General features: G+C 45.7%; 2 protein-coding genes across 8 annotated transcripts in view; one reads left to right on the top strand and one right to left on the bottom strand.

Moving 5' to 3' along the window:
• The window catches only part of ACOT8 (acyl-CoA thioesterase 8), a 23,229-nt gene extending 9,635 nt beyond the window's left edge, over positions 1-13,594 (bottom strand). Inside the window, exon 1 of one of the 4 annotated variants that reach the window (XM_029611399.1) lies at positions 13,480-13,594. Coding sequence is in view for 1 of the 4 variants with exons in the window: in XM_029611396.1 (XP_029467256.1) it covers positions 13,160-13,169 (10 nt within the window). In the remaining 3 variants the exon portion in view is untranslated. The other 3 variants (XM_029611398.1, XM_029611396.1, XM_029611397.1) reach the window with 3 other exon arrangements.
• ZSWIM3 (zinc finger SWIM-type containing 3) lies at positions 13,491-21,876 on the top strand. Of its 4 annotated transcripts, none has more exons than XM_029611392.1 (3): positions 13,491-13,609; positions 14,218-14,408; positions 18,776-21,876. In XM_029611392.1, the coding sequence occupies exons 1-3, from the start codon at positions 13,517-13,519 to the stop codon at positions 20,748-20,750; spliced, it is 2,259 nt and encodes a 752-aa protein (XP_029467252.1). In that variant the 5' UTR covers positions 13,491-13,516; the 3' UTR covers positions 20,751-21,876. The 4 variants fall into 4 exon arrangements, with proteins under 4 accessions (XP_029467252.1, XP_029467253.1, XP_029467255.1 ...); XM_029611393.1 differs by lacking the exon at positions 13,491-13,609 and adding an exon at positions 13,645-14,032 and having other exon boundaries at positions 14,199-14,408; XM_029611395.1 differs by lacking the exon at positions 13,491-13,609 and adding an exon at positions 13,646-14,032.

Below are 21,876 nucleotides of genomic sequence, written 5' to 3'. Positions count from 1 at the left end.
CGGGGGAGGGAACTGTCAGCTGTGGGTGGGGCAGCTGGAGAAATAAGGAGAGCCATAGAGAGGAAAAAATAGGAAAAAGACTCAGTAAAGACAGAAGAGTGAATGAAGAGAACAGGAAAATTAGTTCTTATCTACTAGTTTTCGTACCTGGAATACCACAGATCAGTCCAGACTCCTGGGTTTTGCCTCCCTGCCAGCAGATGGAGTTAGTGAAACTTCTCTCTGACACTGCCATATAACCTAGTGTGCCTCCTGCAGTCCCTCAATATTTCTCTGTACCCAAGCCAAGATAATAACAATCAAACCAACAGTAAGAATCATGAATCCAAACTCCCATAATGAGCAGTAGGCATGTGAAGTCACAAACAATAAGGAAACTCATTCCAAGAACCCAAACTGGAACAGCATTGAATTAAACAACTCTGCATTATACACAAAATCATCATTACGAGCAGATTACTCTCCCCACCCACTGGATGGGTCTCTGGACTGATCTGTGGTATTCCAGGAACAAACATTAGCAGGTAGGAAACAATTTTCCTTTCCTGTTCATACCCCAGATCAGCCCAGACTCTTGGGATGTACCTAAGCTCTCCTAAACAGGGTGAAATCATGAGAGTCCCTCTCGTAGAAAACTCTCCCCAAAGCACATAGAGTCCAGAGCCCAATCATCCAAGCGATGCCTGGCGAAAGTGTGCAATGACTTCCAAGTTGCGCACTGCAAATCTCTTGTGGAGACACTTGTTGGGATTCGGCCCAAGAGGTCGCCTGTGAACGCATCAAGAAAGCCCTTAATCCTTCAGGCACAGGATGACCCTTACCCTGCTTTGAGGCACATGAGCAGGAGTTGGTGACCCTTGGTGGAAGCTCGGTACTGGATCCTGTGCTGGTGTAGATCTGGGGGATCCCTCACCCTTCACAAAGCAGCATCCAAATATCCTGGTTGAGCAGAGAAGTACTTTGCTTTCTTTTCTGTTTCCAGTGCTTGTGGTAGCATTAAAGTTTATTTAAAAAAAAAAAAGTTTGGCTGCTTTGTTGTATGTTTGCTGATCGAGCAATCATAGCTCTTGACTCTTATATCCCTTCTTTGGACCACTCCAGAACACACAGTTCTGGAGACCGTATCTACAAAAAGACAAAGACAAGATGGAAGCGGTACAGAGAAGGGCGACCAGGAAGGTGGAGGATCTTCATCGCATGACGTACGAGGAGAGATTGAAGAATCTAAATATGTACACCCTGGAGGAAAGGAGGAGCAGAGGTGATATGATACAGACTTTCAGATACTTGAAAGGTTTTAATGATCCAAAGGCAACGACAAACCTTTACCATAAGAAAAAAATCAGCAGAACCAGGGGTCACGATTTGAAGCTCCAGGGAGGAAGATTCAGAACCAATGTCAGGAAGTATTTCTTCACGGAGAGGGTGGTGGATGCCTGGAATGCCCTTCCGGAGGAAGTGGTGAAGACCAGAACTGTGAAGGACTTCAAAGGGGCGTGGGATAAACACTGTGGATCCATAAAGTCAAGAGGCCGCCAATGAAGAGTGGGTGACTCGCCAGAATGATGGCTACTGCCTGGAGACAATACCCTTAGTCAATAAACATACACATGGTTACTGTGACTCCAACATCACTCTAAGATTCAACAGCAAGAGGAAATGTGGAAAAAAGGATTTGCACTCACAATGACGGGAGTAGCTGGCTTGTTACGGCGGTTACTACCCCAAACCAAATATCCAAATTACTACCTCCACCTTCCTCTATTCCTGATGCCTTTCAACTAGCTTGATCACTCCATTCTTATACTTCACTTTCAATGCATATCCAGCATAGTTCTCTGCTTCAACAGCAGGGGAAAAGAAAAACTGTTACTTCACACATCCAGCAGAGCTCTCTGCTTAAACGGCAGGGGAGAAGAAAAAAGGGTTCGCACTCACAAAGCGGGGAGTAGCTGGCTTGTTACGGCGGTTACTACCCCAAACCAAATGTACCTGATACTTCACTCTCGACGCATATCCAGCATGGCTCTCTACTTCAACGGCATCGGAGAAAGACTGATACATCACGAATTTCCAGCATAGCTCTCTGCTTCAACGGCAGGGGAAAAGAAAAACTGATACTTCACGCATATCCAGCATAACTTCAACGGCAGGGGAGAAGAAAAAAGGATTCACACCCACAAAGCGGGGAGTAGCTGGCTTGTCACGGCGGGTTACTACCCCAAACCAAATGTGCCTGATACTTCACTTTCGATGCATATCCAGCATAGCTCTCTGCTTCAACGGCAGGGGAGAAGAAAAAAACTGATACCTCACGCATATCCATCATAGCTCCCTGCTTCAATGGCAGGGGAGAAGATAAACAACCAATAAGGGCTGTATAACATAATCTGGGTAAAAACAAATAAGCATGGGTGTAGCTTGCTTATTGCGGCGGTTACTACTCCTACTACCTCTAACTAATCAAGCTAGATATTTCACTTGGATGCAGCTCCTCCACCGCTCTCTACATTAATGGCGGGGGTGGAAGGGAATTAGAACCAAGAGCTAAGAGAAACAGATAAGTATGGGAGAAGAAATGAGGGAAGCTTGCTGGGCAGACTGGATGGGCCATTTGGTCTTCTTCTGCCGTCATTTCTATGTTTCTATGTTTCTATGAGGTAATCTGATCTGCGGAAATCATTAGCAACCTTTAGATAACTCAATAATGCCCGCCTTACACCCAGTACTCTAAGTTCCTTCGCGTGAGGCATGGACACATCGAAATCCAGAAAAGCCAGAAGTTCCACTGTTTGGCTAAGATGAAACGCTGAAGCAACCTTATGCAGAAAGGTTACACACCCTACATAATGATATCCCAGATTCTGAAATCTGTAGAAAAGGATCTTGACATGACAAAACCTGAAGTTCCAAAATTCTCCTGGCCAAATAGCCACCAGAAAAGTCACCTTCAGAGTTAAATTTGTTATGGTTGCTCTCTTCAGCAGTGCAAAAGGAGCCTCACGTATTCCTCTAAGCACCAGATTAAGGTTCCAAGATGGACAGATTTTCTGAACCAGAGGATGCAAATTCTTCATTCCTTGAAGAAAATGCATCACATCCGTATTCGCGGACAGAGGATATCCCCTGTACCTTACCCAGAAGACAGCCTAAAGCTACTACCTGCACTCTCAGAGAGTTAAAGGCCAGGCTCTTAATCAAACCCTCCTGCAGAAAGCCCAAAATATGTGACACCATAGGCAGAACAGGTTGTAATCTATTAACAGTATATTAAGACTCAAAAACTCTCCAAATCTGCACATACGCCAAGGATGTGGAAGGTTGCCTGGCTTGCAATAAGGTGGTAATGACCTCATTGGAATACCCCCTCTGCCTCAGCCATTTCCTCAAACACCAGGCCGCAAGACAGGTGAGCCACCTGATCCAAAAATATTGGTCCCTGGCAATTCAACAGATGGCCAAACCATAAATTGTCCGTCTAATACCATGTTGACCAAGCCTGAGAACCATGGAAGATGAGGCCACTCTGGAATCACCAGAATCACGTCGCCCGGATGTTTCTTTATCCTCTAAAGCACTATGCCCATCAGTGGCTATGGAGGAAAACAAAGAAGAATGCCTCGAGGCCATGGGAGAACCAGAGCTTCGATTCTCTCTGCCCCATGTTATCTTTGGTGACTGAAAAACCGAGGCTCTTTTGCGTTTTGTCTGGACGCCATTAAGTCCATGTGGGGAAACCCCCATTTGTTATAATGAGATGCATCGCCGCCTCTGACAGCTCCCACTCCCTGGGATCTAACTTTTTCCGACTAAGAAAATCTGCCTGAACATTGTCCACTCCAGCAATGTGAGTTTGTCAGTTGATTCAAATGTTGTTCCCCCGAAAGAATCAACTTCTGAGCCACTGTTTCACTCTTGGTTCCTCCTTGCTGGTAGATGTAGGCCACTGTCATTGCATTTTCTGACAGAACCTGCACTGGATGGTTACATAACCATAGCAGAAAGGCAAGTAACTCAAAATGCACCACTCTAGTCTCTAACCGATTGATAGACCATAAGGCTTCTTGTTTTGACCACTGGCACTGCACCAACTGATCCTGGTACACCACCCCCAACCAGAAAGGCTGGCATCAGTGACGACTATCACCCAATCCAGAATTTCCAGTTCCACACCATGCTCAAGTGGTGTGAATAAGCCACCATGAAAGACTGTCTCTGCATTCCTCACTCGAGCGGTAGGGTAAGATGGAAGTCAGACAACAACGGATTCATTGGGAGAGAAGAGCTCTCTGAAGAGGCCTCATATGCACAAACACCCAAAGCACCAGCTACAATGTTGATGCCATAGATCCCAGAACTTGCAAGTAGTCCCAGATGCTGTGCATCTACCGCCCTAACAGGCAACCAATCTAACACTAACTTCAGTATCCTCTCCTCCATGAGAAACACATTCCCTTCCTGCATGTCAAATTGAGCCCCTAGATACTCCAAGGTTTGCGAGAGAATGAGATGGCTCTTTGCTAGATTTACTACCCAGCCTAAGAGATCTTAATTGCTGCAGTACACGGTGAACTGACTGCCGATAGTGGTCCTCCGACTTCGCCTGAATGAGCCAGTCATCCAGATATGGATGTACTAACACACCTTCTCATCTGAGGGCTGCCATCACCACCATCACCATGGTGAACATACACAATGCCATTGCCAATTTGAAAGGAAGGGCCCAAAACTGAAAATGTTCCCCCTAGGATCATGAACCACAGAAACAGCTGGTGCTCTGGCCTGATGGCTATGTGCAGATTTCCTTCTGTCAAGTACAGAGACGCCAGGAGCTCTCCCTTGTGTACTGCTGCTAAGACAGACCTCAGAGTCTCCATGCAGAAATGAGGAACCTTGAGGGCCCCATTTACCTTCTGTAAATCCAAAATCGGCCGAAACATTCCTTCCTTTTTGGGCACCACTAAATAACTGGAATATCTTCTTATTTAATCCATTCAAGGAACTGGGGATATAGCCCCCAGGCGCCACAAGCAAGATATCTGCTTGGTGTTGAGAATGCAAGGAGAAACAATGTAAGCCTCTCATATTGGCTGAGCAAATTCTAACACATAGCCATCTCTTATCACACTTAGGACCCACTGGTCTGTTGTAATTTTGAACCACTTCTTGTAAGAGAGCGCTAATCTCCCTCCAACAGCCAGAACAGAAGGGTGGGCCTGCCTTGACTCAGGGCAAGGACTTTGTACCCCCAGTTCTCTTACTGTCTCGAAATCGTGCATTAGCAGGAAAAAACGTTTCTGCCCCTTGGTTTGTCCTCTGGAAGCTTCTGCCCTTTAGACTCTCCCAGATGTTTCATTATCTGTTCCAAATCCTTGCCAAACAAGAGCTTATCCTTAAACGGAAGAGCAACCAGCTGAGAATTGGACCAAACATCAGCCGACCAATTTTGTAATCACAGTAACCGCATGGCCAACACCACGGACATCATAATCCTAGCAGATGTCCTAATCAAGTTATATAAGGCATCCACCCCATATGCAATCTCCACTTCCAAACATTTCTCTACAGCCGGTGACATAGCTTTCGCCGCCTGCACCTGTTGGACCCACGTAAGGCATGCTCTTTGCAAACAATTGCTGTAAATCACAGCCCATATGCCCAGAGCTGAGATTTCAAAAATCTTCTTGTGGTGGACGAAGTTTGAAGGATACTTGGTTAATTTGCCTGTCAATATGAAAGGGTCCGATAAATCGAGGTGCAAATTTTTGGCATGGAGTACGTAATTTGAGATTCCGTGTACTCAGCCACACTAAATCACCAACTTTTAACCGTGGTTCTGGTCTTCTTTTCTTGTCAGCTTGAGTTTTCATTTTGCTGGCTTCCCGGCACAATAAGCCTTGTGTCTCGTCCCATAAAGTTGTCATGGAACGAACCGTTTGTTCAACTGCTGGACAGGCAGAAGTGGTTGGCATAGGAAGTGGAAGTCTAGGGTGCCTCCCAAAGACCAAAAAGAAGGGTGATGAATTAGAAGCCTGGTGGACGTGATTATTATGACAGAGCTCAGCCCAGGATAGTAAGGATGCCCAGTCATCTTGACGTTGATTTACATAACAAAGCAGAAATGTCTTTAGAGTTTGATTTGTTCGTTCGGTTAGTCCGTTGGACTGGGGATGGTAAGCAGAGGAAAAGTTGAGGTCTATCCCAAATTTTTTACAGAGATCCCTCCAATACCGTGCCGTGAACTGGACTCCTCTATCCGAGACAATGCTGGAAGGTAGACCATGGATTCGGAAGATGTCCTGAAGAAATAACCGACTTAACTCAGGGGCAGAGGGTAATCCTGGCAGGGGAACGAAGTGTGCCATGTGAGAAAACCGATCAATAACGACCCAGATTACGGAATTCCCCCCTGAAAGAGGGAGATCTGTAATAAAGTCTGTGGCGATGTGGCTCCATGGTCGATCTGGAATTGGAAGAGGTTGCAAAAGTCCACTTGGTCGTTTGTCTAGACTACTTTTGAGCCGCACATGTAGGGCACGAGACCACATACTTTTTGACATCGGCCGCCCAATGTGGCCACCAATAATGACGGGACACGAGATTCTTAGTTCCGAGTTTGCCGGGGTATCCGGCAAATAATGAATCATGGGCCCAGCATAACACCTTTTGTCTAGAACGTTTAGATACTACTGTTTTCCCCACCGGAACAGTAAAGGTGGCTGCCAGTATTATGTGGGCCAGATCGATTATATGTCGGGGTGATTCAGGAATGTCATCAGGAATAAAACTTCGTGACAAGGCATCAGCACGAACATTCTTCTCGGAGGGTCGAAAATGTAACTTAAAGTTGAATCTGGTAAAAAAAAGTGCCCACCGAGCTTGAAGTGGATTAAGACGTTGGGCATGAGATAGGTAGGCCAGATTCTTATGGTCCGTATAGATCTCGATGGGAAATTTAGCCCCCTCCAAAAGATGTCGCCATTCCTCGAGCGCCCTTTTAATAGCCAAAAGTTCTCACTCCCCAACGGTGTAATTTCTTTCTGCTGGAGAGAATTTCTTGGAAACGTATGCACAGGTACCTAATTTCCCTGAATCGGAAGGTTGTAAAAGAACTGCCCCAACTCCTAGGGCTGAAGCATCGACCTCCACAATAAACGGTTTCTCCAGGTCAGGACGTCGTAGACATGGATCTTTCACAAATTTGTTCTTCAAGCTTTGAAAGGCCTGGGTTGCTTCAAGAGGCCAATTACGATTTGGGGCTCCTCTCTTGGTTAAAGCCGTCAGTGGAGCCACTATCGTAGAGGATCCGGAAATGAATTGACGGTAATAATTGGAAAACCCCAAAAATCGTTGCAAGGCTTTTAGTCCCACTGTTTGCGGCCAATCCATAATGGCTTTAAGTTTTTCAGGGTCCATGCGCAGGCCTTCACGAGACACAATATACCCTAAGAAGGGTAGTTGCTGCTGGTGAAACAAGCAGTTCTCCAATTTGACATATAATCTGTTCTCCCGCAGTCGTTGAAGGACCTGTTTAACCTGAGTTTGATGTTGAGTCTCATCTTTAGAAAAAATCAGGATGTCATCCAAGTAAACGATAACATGAGAGTAAAGAAGGTCTCTGAAAATATCATTAGTCATAGTCTGAAAAACTGCTGGAGCATTACATAGTCCAAACGGCATTACTAGATATTCATAATGTCCGTCATGAGTGTTGAACGCCGTCTTCCATTCGTCTCCCTCCTGAATTCTGATTAAATTATACGCTTCCCGGAGTTCCAATTTGGTGAAGATTTGTGCTCCTTTCAATCGATCAAATAGTTCGGAAATCAGCGGAATTGGAAATCGATTTTTCTTAGTGATAGCATTAAGCCCCCTATAATTAATGCAGGGTCGTATTGATCCATCTTTTTTTTTTTAACAAAAAAAAAATCCAGCCCCTGCCGGCGAGGAGGAGGGTCTGATAAACCCTCTATCCAGGTTTTCCTTGATATACTGTTTCATAGCTTCTGATTCGGGTTCTGACAAGGCGTAAACCCTGCCCCTGGGAGGTTCTTTCCCTGGAAGTAGATCTATCCCACACTCATAAGAGCGGTGGGGTGGCAATATCTCCGCTTGTTTCTTGCTGAATACGTCCCTGAATGCTGTATGAACTTGTGGTAATCTGGATGAGATGGTCAAAGAACAGGAGAGCATGGTGGTAAGTGGGAAAATCTGTTTTACACAATTCTGATGACAGTACTTGCTCCAAGTAGCAATTTGTGAGGTACCCCAATCAATCTGGGGTTGATGAAGTCTCAACCATGGTAAACCAAGGATTATCTGGTTGACTGATGAAGATAGCACATATAGTTGAATAGTTTCTTGATGAAGAATTCCGGTGGTGAGACTGATAGGTTTAGTGATTTGACAAATTCTTTTTTCCAATGGTTGTCCTGAAACAGATGACACGGTAAGAGGAACTGGCAGTGTCTCAATGGGAATCTGGTATTGAAAGTTACCAGCCGCCCCCGAGTCCAAGAAGGCTTGCAGATGAACAGTCTTATTAAGAGGCGCTATGGAAACTGGAATTAGAATTTGTGGAGAGGACACAGCATGACCCAGGGAGGCCTCTCCTACCAAGCCTAGGTCCGGGAGTTTCCCGACTTGTTTGGGCATTTATTGATAAAATGTCCCGTGCCGGCACAGTAAAGACAGAGGTTGTTCAACCTTCTCTGTCTCCGTTCTTCAGGAGTTAAATGACACCGATCAATCTGCATAGGTTCCTCCTCGGTTACCTGAGGTTCTGAAGCTCTTGAAGTTAGAAAAGGTCTCTGAAACGATGGTGCTAGTCTCATAGGCCGCCTTGCGAGACGTCATTCTTGAGATCTTTCCTGAAATCTTAGATCATTTCGGATCGCCAGCCGAATTAATTCCTCTAATGAATCTGGGATTTCACGGCCTGATAACTCATCTTTTATAGCATCAGAAAGACCTTGTTGGAAGATAGCAGTAAGGCTGTCATTACCCCAGTGTAATTCTGCTGCTAGTGTTTGAAATTGAACTGCATACTCTCCCACCGATCGGGACCCTTGTTTAATCTGTAGTAATTCTGAAGCTGCTGAAGTCGAGCGCCCAGGTTCGTCAAAAATCAACCGGAAGTATTTTAAGAATTGTTCTAGATTATCCATTAGTGGGTCCTCTCGTTCCCAAAATGGTGACGCCCATGCCAAGGCTGGTCCCTCTAAGAGTGATAAGATAAAGGTGACTTTTGTTCTATCCGTGGGAAACGATGCTGCCTGAAGTGAGAAATGCATTCGGCATTGATTCAGGAACCCCCGACAGAGCTGAGGATTCCCATTATAACGTGGTGGGGGCTGCAAATGAATGGGAGGAGGCGGAGATGAAGGAGCGGGATTTGCAGAAGCGGCCAAAGAAAGGGCATCCATTCGAATCACCAGTCTCTCTAGAACTCCTGAAACTTGGTCCAATGTTCCTTGTTGCTGTTGGATTCGTGTAGCTAGCCCTGGGATGGCCTGTAATGCTGAGAGATCTACTGGATCCATGGCCTCAGCTATCTGTTATGGTTAAATGTGAATCCCAAGTAGTCAAGGATCTTACCTTGCGAAATGGTAGATCTGAGGGGTTCTCAGCCAGTGGAGATGACACACTGAGCACAGACCGTACTCAGAGCAGGCTGCAGACAAGGCGGTTCAGGAGCAATCCGAGTCAGTAGACAGGCAGCAGGCAACAGGTCCAGGAACAATCTGAGTCAGTAGGCAGGCAGCAGGCAACAGGTCCAGAAGCAGTCCGAGTCAGTAGGCAGGCAGCAAGCAACAGGTCCAGGAGCAATCTGAGTCAGTAGGCAGGCAGCAGGTCCAGAAGCAGTCCGAGTCAGTAGACAGGCAGCAGGCAACAGGTCCAGGAACAATCTGAGTCAGTAGGCAGGCAGCAGGCAACAGGTCCAGAAGCAGTCCGAGTCAGTAGGCAGGCAGCAAGCAACAGGTCCAGGAGCAATCCAAGTCAGTAGGCAGGCAGCAGGTCCAGAAGCAATCCAAGTCAGTAGGCAGGCAGCAGACGGGAACCAGAGTACACACAGGAGCACCAGCACAAGCAAGCCTGTAGCCGAGGCAATGCTGTGCTGGGCTCAGCTTGTTAAATACCCGAAGTTCCCGCGTAAACGCGGGGACTTCCAGGTTAAGGTCCGGCGTGCCGCGGGGGGGCGGAACTTGCGACTGCGTCGCATTGACCCGCACTGCAGCCAGAGAACGTCGCCGAAAGAGGCCGGAAGCCTGCGCCCCTGCTGCCCTGACTCGTCGCGAGGTAACAAACTCCTTTGAACACTTGTGGACCGCTTTTCCTTTGTAAGCCTGGATCTCGTCACCTTCCTAGAACCTTTGGTGGACTGAGGATGGACATCCCCTGCAGCTCTCCTGGCTAAATATAACCTGTGCATCAATAGCACAAAATCTGCAGAAATGTCCTAGGACTCATCAGAATCCTGGTCCAAAGGATCGTCTGTGCCAGAGCTACTCTGACCCTCCCAAGAATCGGATACTGCAGGCAACAGCTGAGGTGGAGATCCCCATGTTTCTCCCACTGACTCTGTCGGTGTCTGAAGGGAATTCAAAATGTCCACCATTCCTACGCTAACAGGGAAAGCCTCAGCAGTAGAACCCGACACCTGTAGGGCTCATTTAGGCTGTTTTCCCTTCTTGCTTTGCTGACCTGATGGACCTTCACCACCTGAGATGCAGTGAGTGCATAATTCGGCTTGCGATAAATTGCGAACGTGGATTCCTACAGGACTGGCAAGCCGCACACCACATTAATTATGTGGCACCAAGAGCCACGCACCACTGGTGTTACCTCTGAGCTTGTAGAGAATCAGAAAATTAGAAGGGGAGAAGCTCTGCACACCTCGATCGCCCTCACCAGAGACCCAGCGGCTCGATCAGCAAACATACGACAAAGCAGCCAAACTTTGTTTTTTTTTTTAAACTTTAATGCTACCACAAGCACTGGAAACAGAAAAGAAAGCAAAGTACTTCCCTGCTCAACCAGGATATTTGGATGCTGCTTTGTGAAGGATCCCCCAGATCTACACCAGCACAGGATCCAGTACCGAGCTTCCACCAAGGGTCACCAACCCCTGCTCATCTGCCTCAAACCAGGGCGGATGGCCCCCACCAGGACCTTACAACCCCCTGGGAGGAACTGGAAACCTTTTTTTCTTGTTCCTATTTTTTCTCTGGGTTTGCTTTTTTTCATACTGCACCATTACCATCTTCTGGAGACAGAGAAATACTGAGGGACTGCAATTGGCACACTAGGTTGTATGGCAGTGTCAGTGAAACTTCTTGTCTCCATCTGCTGGCAGGGAGGCAAAACCCAGAAGTCTACTCTGGACTGATCTGGGGTATGAACAGGAAAGTATGATATGGGAGAAAAAGGTAAAGGTATCTTAATTAGGTATGTGCATTCGTTTATGACGAAATAGGAAATAGAGACGATATTTCCTATTTCGTCATGGTTCAGGGGGCGAAGAAACGATGAGAAGAAAACCACACGAAATTCGTGGGTTTTATCATATATCGGGGGGAGAAAGGGCACATTAAAAAAAAAACCCAAAAAAACCCCAAACCCACCCCTTCAAATTTAAGTCCATTGCCCCTCCCATGTAACAGAGGCCAGCCAATGGCACCAATAGCCCCTGTCACATGGTAAGGGCAAAGGGCCATCGGCGCCATTTTGATTAGTGGCAGCCGACAGCCCGAGAGAGGGAGATCGCTCCCAGGACCACCAGTGATTTTCGGTAAGTCTTGGGGGGGGGGGGGGCTGCAATTAATTAAATTTGAAGGTTTGGGTTGGTTTTTTGGGGTTTTTTTTTACATTTGAAGGGCCAGGGGGCGGGTTTCGTGCTTCGGTTCAGGGTCAGACGAAATAAAATCAGCCCGAACCACAGGAAAACAAAATTTCCCACAGCGGGCTGATAACAAAGGTCAAACCAAAAGTTTCGGCTGAATCACATCTCTAATCTTAATTTCAAATTATCTGATTGGAAAGATGTTAATGATTTATAAACTTTTTAATTCTAGCTATAATTTCCAACACCTGGCACTGGTCTGCATTTTAGCTTTGTCCTGCCATTTAGTTGAGGAATGTGGTGCACTCTAACTTTTGCTCCCTAACCTTGTTTTCCTGAGGCTTCTGCGGAGGGGCGATTTGGAAGGCAGAGGGAGAGAGAAACATGTTGGATGTGCATTAGACTGTCAGAGAGGAGGCTGAATGTTTGGCAGTGTATATGTCCTTTTTTATTTGATTTATAGCTACTTTTCGGGCACTTCCAAAAGGAGTTAAGGAGTTTGTACATTTGAAAATGTAAAATGGGTGTGAAGAGGCTGTGTATATGCATTAAAGAAGCTTTAACTGTGATATAAAAACTGTGTGTAAGAGAAGTTGTGATTACTGTACTTATGAGAATTGTTAAAATAATTAAAACAACGTTAGGAGCCTTCGTTTTCAGTTTTTATTTTGCCTGGGAATTTTATTATAACAAAAATAGGTCAATGGAAAAATGACTTTGATGTAACACGGGAGAAAAAGAAGTGTAAGAGTATTTTTCCATTGATTTATTTTTTTGTTCTAACACTGAAATTTCCATAAACTGAAAAAAGGCTCCCAAAAAGAGCTAATGGGGGGGGGGGGGGCGCGGTTGCTTGGAGCCCAAGTGATGAGAGGGCTATGGATGGACAACTGACAGGTCCTCAAACTCGGAAAGCAGCAACAACCCCTCAAACCTGCTCTCAAGTTTAGTGGGGTGCTCAGGTAAGGTTCACGAACAAGCTGGTCGCCTTGTCAAAAACAGGAGCCATTCCTAAAACGCTCCCCCTTTCCCTGGACCGAGCCACCCACCCTCCACAGTCTCTCCCCCGTGATCCATCACTTACAGAGACCTCTACGTACATATCGCTCTCCCCCCCAATTCGGGCAGGAGGCGCATTTTAGCCTTTACCTGCTTCACTGGCATGCACTCTCGGCTCTAGAAGTTAGTAGCAGAAGACCGAGAAGGAGGAAATGCCAAGCCGACCCCCACCGCGATTTCCCACTCTTTTTGAGCTCAGGAAAAGCTTCCGCTTCTCGCGGGCACAATGCAGCAGCAGTAGCACGTGACCTGACGTACCGTACGCCATCACGCTCCTCCTCTGCGGGACTCTGACGCAAACGGCAAGCCACGGCCCCTGCCACACCGTTATGGAGGCGGGGTCGGCGACGCGTACCCATGACGTCCGAACGTGTACCGCTGTGCCTACTGCTTTGACGCCCGCGCTATCCTGCACCGTTTAAAACCGACAGCCGCACCAGATACCCACTTTTTAAGCTGCCGTTTTAAACCTCTGCCCGTAGCCGAACTGGCCGGAGGAAAATCTGCCATTTGCCAAGTCTATTCGTTGCCTAGAGCCTCTGATGTTTCCGATCGTGAGAGCAAATTGGAAGATTTACCTGTCAGTTACGCATGAGGTTAACGATTGGCTCCTAAATGCGCCTATCTGCGCTCCTTTGCCTGCGCCAAACCAAGGGGCGGAAGGTGGATACCAATTGGCCTGGTCTCCGATCAATCTCAAGTCACAAGGTTCTCTGAGCGCGCTGATGATTTGCTACCGGGCTTGTCATTTTCCTTCTGTTGTTTCTGATTGGTTTTTGGGGTGGGCGGGCGGTTTCACTAGCTAAGATAAGTGCTAGCTGATGAAGGGTGAGGAGGCGCTTGCAGGGTTTGTGGAAGGGAGTAGCTGGGTGTCTTATATGATTGTAGAGTTTTTAATTACATAAAATCCAATTAAATTCTGTTGTTGTTTTTAGATAAGTTGCTAGTGTTCAATTAGTATGTTTTGTGCTGGGGAGAAGTAACTAGGCAAAGAAGAAAAATCTGCCAGAGAAAGAGGTGACCTGGCCCTGGAGAAGAGGCTGCAAGATGTCTCGTGAATGGTTTAAAGGCAAGGGAGAATCATGAATCTCTAGTGACAATCATCAGGAAGCATGACATGCTAACAAAAAGGTGCAAGAGTTGATTTATTCACTTCCTTAAGAGAACTTACCAGAGGTGGTAGTTATGTGATTTCTAGCCTTGTGCCTAGTGTACTAAGGTGGTGATAGTGATGGAGTTTTTTTACATCATAACTACATTCCAGATCTTTTAAGGCTTGGGTGAATCTTTCACCCAGAATTCTCTTCTGTTCCCAGTTCTGTAGGACTTTCAGTGTTATATATTGTATAGCCATGGAAGCTGGCAGCTGTTTCCGGAACTACGAAGACTTCAAGGAAAGTTTTATTGCCTTCAAGAAGGAAACCAAATATCATTATGGCTTAAAAAACTGCATATCTGTCCGATTCTACAACAGGAAACATGGAGCTAACATTCGTGAAGATATCACGTAAGGACTACTTGGTATCGTATTTGTGCCCATGGGAGCAATCCCTATACACCTGCATGAGAGCATGTGTGTACATGGATATCTCCTGTGTGCGTGTGTGTGAAAATGTTCACCATGTGTGGGTGAAGGACTTATTTTATTCTCATTTTTTTCTTCTCTCACTTGCTCAGACAATATGAGTTACCTTAGACAAGGGACATCTACTCTGAGGCTGAACCAGTAGTAACTGGTTCAGCCTCAGTAGTAACTGGTTCAGTCATGAAACAGATGGGGTTGATACTTGTAGTGTTTTAGTGTTTTATCTTATTTCTCTCCTGTCTTTTGCATCATCCCTCTTTCTCTCTTCTACACCCCCCATCAATCTCCTACCTTACCCTCACATCTTCACTTTTTCCCTGTCCCCCTTTCTGGTATAGTTCTGTCATTCTCTCTATTGATCCCTTCTATATATCTCTTGCTCTCTCTTACCTTAACTAGATTTCAGTAACAGGCAGACAGGACTGCTGAGGTTCTCTTCTATATGTGCTCAGTTAATTCCTGCTCCCTTCCTACTTCAACCTCTCAAACTTGGGTCATTCCTCCTCCACTGCAGAAACCTGATAAGGTAGTAGCAGCAGCAAAGGCTTTGTTCTTTGCTGCCCCCTCTTTTACCATGGGGCCCCAGTTAACAGGCCTGGTTTTCTACTATCTCCCCCATAGAATGGGTCAAGGCCCCAGAGCAGCAGTAGAGCCTCCTGTCCTTCTGATTTTCTTTCTCTTCTGTCAGCTCCATCAGCCTTCCTCAGTGTCAGCAGCTTTTCTGAGTACACTTTGCCACACTTCTTCCTTTCCCTCATGCAAGACAGTTTGGTTTTGCTTCTACAGCATATAAAAATCGGAAGGAACTGCTGATCTCACCAGAGATCCCTATGACAACAATAACAGTATCTATTGGTCTCTCGCATCATTTTTGCCCATGTGACCCTTCTCCCCCACAGTTTGACACAGCAGCTCAAGGAATGCTTCTCAGCATTGCTGCCATATGGGAGAGATCTTGGGCTGTCTCTATGGAGAGCTGTTCTATCTAATTAGGAAATGGCTGGGTTATTTATGGTGGTGCAATTTCACCCAAGTACCAGCTGCCACCAGGCTAAACCCTTCATTGCTGTTTGTATGCCAGCACGCCCAATCCACAAGAGCCAAAGTGCCTTCAGGGAGGGAGATGACTGGAGATAAACTGGTGACTAGGGTGACAGTAGGCAGGGAAACTGAATAGAATGAGTGGTCCCGGAGTTATGGGGATTTTTATGGAAAGTTTTGAATTACAAAATTTTCCCATGCAAATATTTTTCTAATTTGCATAAAATATCAAATTTTCCTGTGCAAATTTTCCTGATGTCCTCAATAGATCTGTGACCTGATTTGGCATATTTGACTTATACATTAAAAGGAGTATTGGATTCAGACAGCAACCAACGAGGGCCCCAAAGTTTATGATCTGGGGAACTGATAAGCATGGGAGTAACCTGCGCAGAGCAACAATTACTGCTCTTAACAGAAGGCATGGGATTACTACTCTTAACTAGAGATGTGCATTGGATTTTTGTTTTCGGGCCCCGTGGGAAATTTAGTTTTTCCCACGGTTTGGGTTGTTTTTCTTGTAGGCCCCCGATTTTCGTGTTAGCGCGCACTAACACGAACTATGAAATTTTTCCGAAATTTTGGAAAAATTCTGTTTTTCAGCGCCCCCGAACCATGATGAATTGGACAATTTTGTTGAAATTGTCTAATTCGGGGGAAAAACAAATGCCCATCTCTACTCTTAACCAATAAGCCTTGATGCTTTTGATGCAACTGCAACACCGCTCTCTGCTTCAAGGGTGGGGGTTGGAAGGAAGAGGAATTTGGATTCAGAGACAACCAACACGAGCCTTGACCTTTTTTTTTTTAAGTTTAGGGTACTGATGCGCAGACATTAAGGAAAAACACAGGACTGCTTCTACGGCCAAGTCTATAAGCAAAGCAAGTCAAGCAGTACTGACGGATACATGGGGATAACCCGCACGGCAGATATCACCATGGGAGCTTGCTGGGCAGACTGGATGGACCACTGATCCTTTTCTGCCATCGTTTCTATGTTTAATGCTATAAAGTTTTTCAATTACCTAGGTAGTTGAACTGTTTGACTGGGGGGTAGGGGGGGAATTAATACAAACTTTAAATATTATACTGAAGTAAATTAAAAGCTTGAAATTGCCAAGCTTGATTATATTACATTGGTATCCATTCACTGAAACAACTACTTTTTTTAAATGGGAAAACTCTCCATGGAAAAAAAATGCATGGGAATACTTTGCACCCCACATCTTTTGATAGCTCAAATGGTCTTTAACTGTCAGACTTCTGTGGTGTATCACTGCCATGATATGCTTTGTTTGCTGATGGCGCTGGATAAATCCAAAATGTCTTCATCTTGTTCCTGGCCCCTTGTGTTTCTATGCATTTGTAATTGTGCCACATGTATGTATTGAGTGGGAAGGAGGGAGAGTGCACATGGTAGTCAATTTGAAGCTTCTCTTACTATCTGTTTAATACAAAGTTGAATTTGTTCATATTCTACAGCAAGACTTCCCATACTGTGGATTGGGACCCCGGATGGGGTCACAAATGCTTAAACTGGCTGCACTTTTCAGGGCCAACAGCATTAGCAGTGGAAAGCAGTGTGCCTGTGAATCAGCATGCACTCATAGGACCTGCAAAGATCACACCCTGGCATGAGTTTCTATCTTAACAGAAAGACTTGCATGAGGTGGGATCAGGGCTGTTGTAGGGCCAGTGAGCTTGTACTGGCTCATAGGCACCACTCTGAGTTTTATTACTAATTCTGCTGCTACTAGCCACAGGGGGAGGGGAGGGAAGAGCTGATTGTGCACAGGCTGCTGGAAATTCCCACTGCTTCCCTCTCCTTACCCACTGAACCTAGCCAAGAGAAAAATGTTGGCCTTACCAGCCTGCACGCCCCCACCCCCGGGCTTCTCACCAGTTGTCAACCACCTTTGGCATGGGGCCCAGAGAAAAATGTTGCTGCTGACCCTGGCCAGAGGGATATTTGGAGAAGGGGCTGTTTAAAGGGAGGGATCAAGTGCAGGAAGGCTTTGACTGTTGGATTTCGCTGTAGAGAGGGTAAGAGGGGGAATGACAGAAAAAAATTGACTTGCAGGTAAGAGGGGATTGGCTGGGAAGTAAGAGATGGAGATGTATGGAGAGGTGGGATGGTGCGATAGAGGCTCAGTTGTGGTTATAAGAAGGGGATAGAGTAAGGATCAACTGGGGGATGTGAAAATGGTTGGAGGGGGTGAGGAGAAAGGGGATGGGGAGATGAGATTTGCTGGGGGATCGACGGGAGAGAATGGAGGTTGAGAGATGTGATAAGCTAGAGTGCGGGGAGAGGGACCACATCCCTCGAGGGCCATGTGATTTTTTTTTTTTTTTTTTTCAAGTGCTAAAATGGAGTCATATTGGCTAAATCTTTTGAGAAGCCCTGTACTAGAATCAACAGTGCTGTGCCTTGGCAACTAGTAAAGCTGTTGCTGATCAATATCGCTAACATAAGAACATAAGAAATTGCCATGCTGGGTCAGACCAAGGGTAGAAGAGATGCACACTGAGCTGATCCTACAGCACTTATTGGACTACATTCAAAACTGTTCTCGTATCAAAAAATCTTGTTTCATCAGTATAAGTGCACAGCACTGAGGAGCAGCCACATTTGTGGTGGTTGGCAAGATGTGAAAGGTCCCAGAGCTTTGCTTAGACAAATATTAGTTGAATGTTTGCTTAGTAAAAGCAGCTGCATCATTAAACAGCTTCTGAATGCCAGCGCATTATGTAGAGCGAACGGGAAGAGGAGGAAGCTAGGGCAGGGCACTTGATTTGCCGCCTATTAGTGGTAGTTCTACACATACAGACTTGGGCTATGATGATTACACAACAGACATTGGGTTTCATTGTTCTATAGTCGGTCACTGCAGTGCTAATGTGCTTGGCAGATTATTATAGCTATGGGAAAACTTGAGCATGTTTATAGTGGACATGAAGGTCCCTAGATATTTTTCTGTTTTGATTTATATGGAATCTTTTGCATTTAATGAGTTTATCCTGTTGGTTTTGTTTCGTTGGACATTATTCTCATGATGCTGACTCTAGATTCATCTACTACTTGATTTTTATACTATGTTGAGGTTCTGTCTGTGACCACCTCCTTCTCTCATGCTGATTAAAAAGCAGCACAGCACTCTGAGGTAGTGCAAAATTGGTAACCGTATTGCTGGGAAAGGCTTAGAGAGTCAGTGCCTAGTAATGTTTACAACTGTTTCTTTCCTTTCTAGGTTTATGCAGGTGAGATTTAACTGCATCCAAACTCAGGGACAAAATAAGAAGAGAAAGTCCTTGCCAAGTGCCTGCCCCGCTTACTTTGTTCTGCAGTATAATGAGGAATTGGACCGGCTGGTGATAAGCGAACAAAACAGCAACCATGTACATGCAAATTCAGAAAATCCCTCAGTCCAAAACTGCTCTTCTCCTTCAGCTAGGACAGCTATAAATATACCTCCTGCTAGCCCCCCACAAAAACGATGGAAGGAGAATCCAAATCCACTGTCTGAAAATGCTGCAGAAAAGCAAGCCTCTGCTGGGTCTGCCATTCCTCTTACAGAAGCAAATGCAGCCTTAGAAATGCCGAAGCCGGCCACCTCTGGGAATGCCTTGATGCGGGTGGCAGAGGTAATGAAGAATTTCCTGAGGGTGGACATGGGGTCCATGGCCTCTATTAGTGCTGGCAGCAGCCAGGATCTGAACAGACTTAGTTTCCAGACCAGCAAAATGCGTGGCCTCTTCATCAAGTTCCCCGAGAGTTTGCTGCTGCACCGTGTGCAGAGCGAGTACGGGCACGTGCTCTATGCCTTCCTCGTGGAGAGCAAAGAGCGGGTTGGGAAAGTGGTGCACTTTGCAGTCCTGAAAGAGGACACCGTGGAGAACGTGGCAAAAATGCTGAAGGTCTTCTGTGAGTTCAACCCTGAGTGGCCAAAGATTAAAGTCGTGTTTACAGATACCTCCTTTCTCCATAGCATGGTGCTGAAGGAATCCTTCCCCTCTGCACAGGTCTTGCTCTCTGTTTACCATACTGTCCGTCTGATTGAGAGGAAGGCCAAGGAGGCAGCAGCCTTTCGGGAGAGCTTGGCTGTAGCGCTAAGGGATGTGGTTTTTTCTACCTCCAGTGTAAATCTATTACTCCTAGCTGAGATGTTGAAGCCAGTGCTAGAGCCGGAGTTCCATGATTATTTACAAGCCAACTGGTTCTCCTGTGAGATGCTCTGGTACATGCACGTGAAGAAAGGTCGCCATTCCTGCAGCACCTATATTGACAGCCTGGAGCTGATCACGCACAAAATTGTCAGCCTCTTCAGCCGGCAGACGTCTTTGGAAACCATCATTTTGCACTTTGTCGAATACGCGGACTGTTTTAATACCAAAAGCTTGGAGAACTTGTACAGGGGTTTTTCAAGCATCACAAAAGAGAGTCCAAAGAGCTCTCTGAGAAGTAGTAAGGCCAGCACCAGTGATTCCATGCCATTCCGTTTCCTCCCACTGCCTCAGACGGCGACGCAGCCTCTTTCAAAAAAGCTCGAGAGTGTCAGTCCGAAGCTGCTAGAGGTGGTGAGTCCCATGCTGGTTGCTCTAAAAAACATCTGCACAGAACTGGGATACCAAATGTGTAAAAACGAATGGGAGGTTGTGCAGAAGTCTACGCAGCTCATCAATATCCAGAAAACTAATATTAGTGTGCAGCTTCTGGAAGATACACACCAGGTCAGCAGTAACTGCCAGAGCTGTAGCTGCTGCTTCTACAGTCGCTACAGACTCCCCTGCCGCCATATCCTGAGTGTCCTCCATGCTAATAAGAGACCATTGGAAGTTGCCATGGTGAATCGCTGTTGGCAGCAGAAGTACCATCGCCATTTGGTGGAAGAGGAAGATCTCTTAGATCAGGTGAGATGCTCGGTAGAATGTCTAATGGCTGAGGAGAGGTGTACCAAAATTAAGAACTTGAGCAGAGAACTTGCCAACCTGCTGCAGCAGTGCGAGGGAGCCGAATTTGCAGAAAGGTGTTCTACCCTGCAGATGATTGTAGATATATGGAATAAACCTTCAGAGCAAGCTGAAGAGGATGAGGCAGCCCGGGTCGTGGAGAACATTGGGGATCTGCCATTCCTTTGGGTGAAGCAGGAGGCTTCTGAGGCAGAAGAAATGGACATCATCTTAGAAGACTTGCTAGTTGCCAATTCACAGTCGCTTCCAAGTTGAAACTTGAAGTACAGGACTTGAACCCTGGGGCAAGGGAGAGCAGCAGGACTGCAGCCTAAAGCGTGAGCTACTGATTAATCTTAAAATGAACTTGGCTTATGAAACTATTTAATAGTTGGGCCAGGAGTGGTGAACTCTAGAACAGATTTACTTCTTCTCTTCAGTCTTTTGGTCTCTTAACGGAGTCTAAAAACTAATGGTAGAAAAAAAACACTTGGAAAGTGTGTGCCCTGTCCTGCTATTGGTGATAATCCTATAAATGGTGGGCAGAGCTGCTGTAGATCAGACTGTTAACTACATTTTTATTTTATAAAATAAAGTCCCAAAGAGGTCCTCTGCATTTCACATCAGCTTAGACTAAAACAGATGTAATCTGGAATAATGGTGGGGAGGAACAGAGATCTTGATCCCATCCTTAGTGGACATGTTCTCTCTTTCTTCTGGATTATTTTCCTTGTGCATAAGATCAAGCTCCTTGACTATTTAAAATATGAAGCCTCTCTGACTCTTCTTTTGTCATAGCTGTGTGCTCTGACCTGCTCCACTGCAACTTTAAGTATCGAAAGAATCAATCCAGCAAGAACTATTTGCCTCTCTGTAAAATTTTGTCCTGATTTTAGTGTGATAGGCCGTTGCCAGTTAAGTTGTGGCAAACAAATGATCAAGCTTCTACACGTGGTGCAATCTGTATTTCAATCCTGTCTCCCCAGTCTTAGGTATTTCCTATGCAAAGTAATCTCAAGGTACCAAGGATGGAATGATATTGTGAAATGGACAACATTGTTTTTGGAGATGAAAAGTCAGTATATGTATGTATTCACCTCTAAGATCCCTTAATCAAGTGTCTTCACTACTGACTGTTCTTGACTTGACCATTATATTAGCCTTTAATCGGCAGGATGGAAGTGCAATCGGTTTTTATTTACTGATTTTTGTACAAAATGTTTTTATTTAATTCAGAGAAAAAGGAATGAAAGTCTTCATAGAAGATAACAGATGTTGTTCTGTTTGCTTCAGTGGTTTTTGACCAAACCTGGTTTAGTTAGAACTTTTATCTTCTCTTTTTAAATACATTTCCATTGTCTATTGAATTGACTAGAAATAAAATCATTTTGTGATGCTGGCA

The sequence above is a fragment of the Rhinatrema bivittatum genome, chromosome 8 (genome assembly GCF_901001135.1).
Source record: "Rhinatrema bivittatum chromosome 8, aRhiBiv1.1, whole genome shotgun sequence".
NCBI lineage: Eukaryota > Metazoa > Chordata > Amphibia > Gymnophiona > Rhinatrematidae > Rhinatrema > Rhinatrema bivittatum.
The sequence above is the reverse complement of the archived record's forward strand: the minus strand, read 5'-3'. Positions and strand labels throughout refer to the sequence as shown.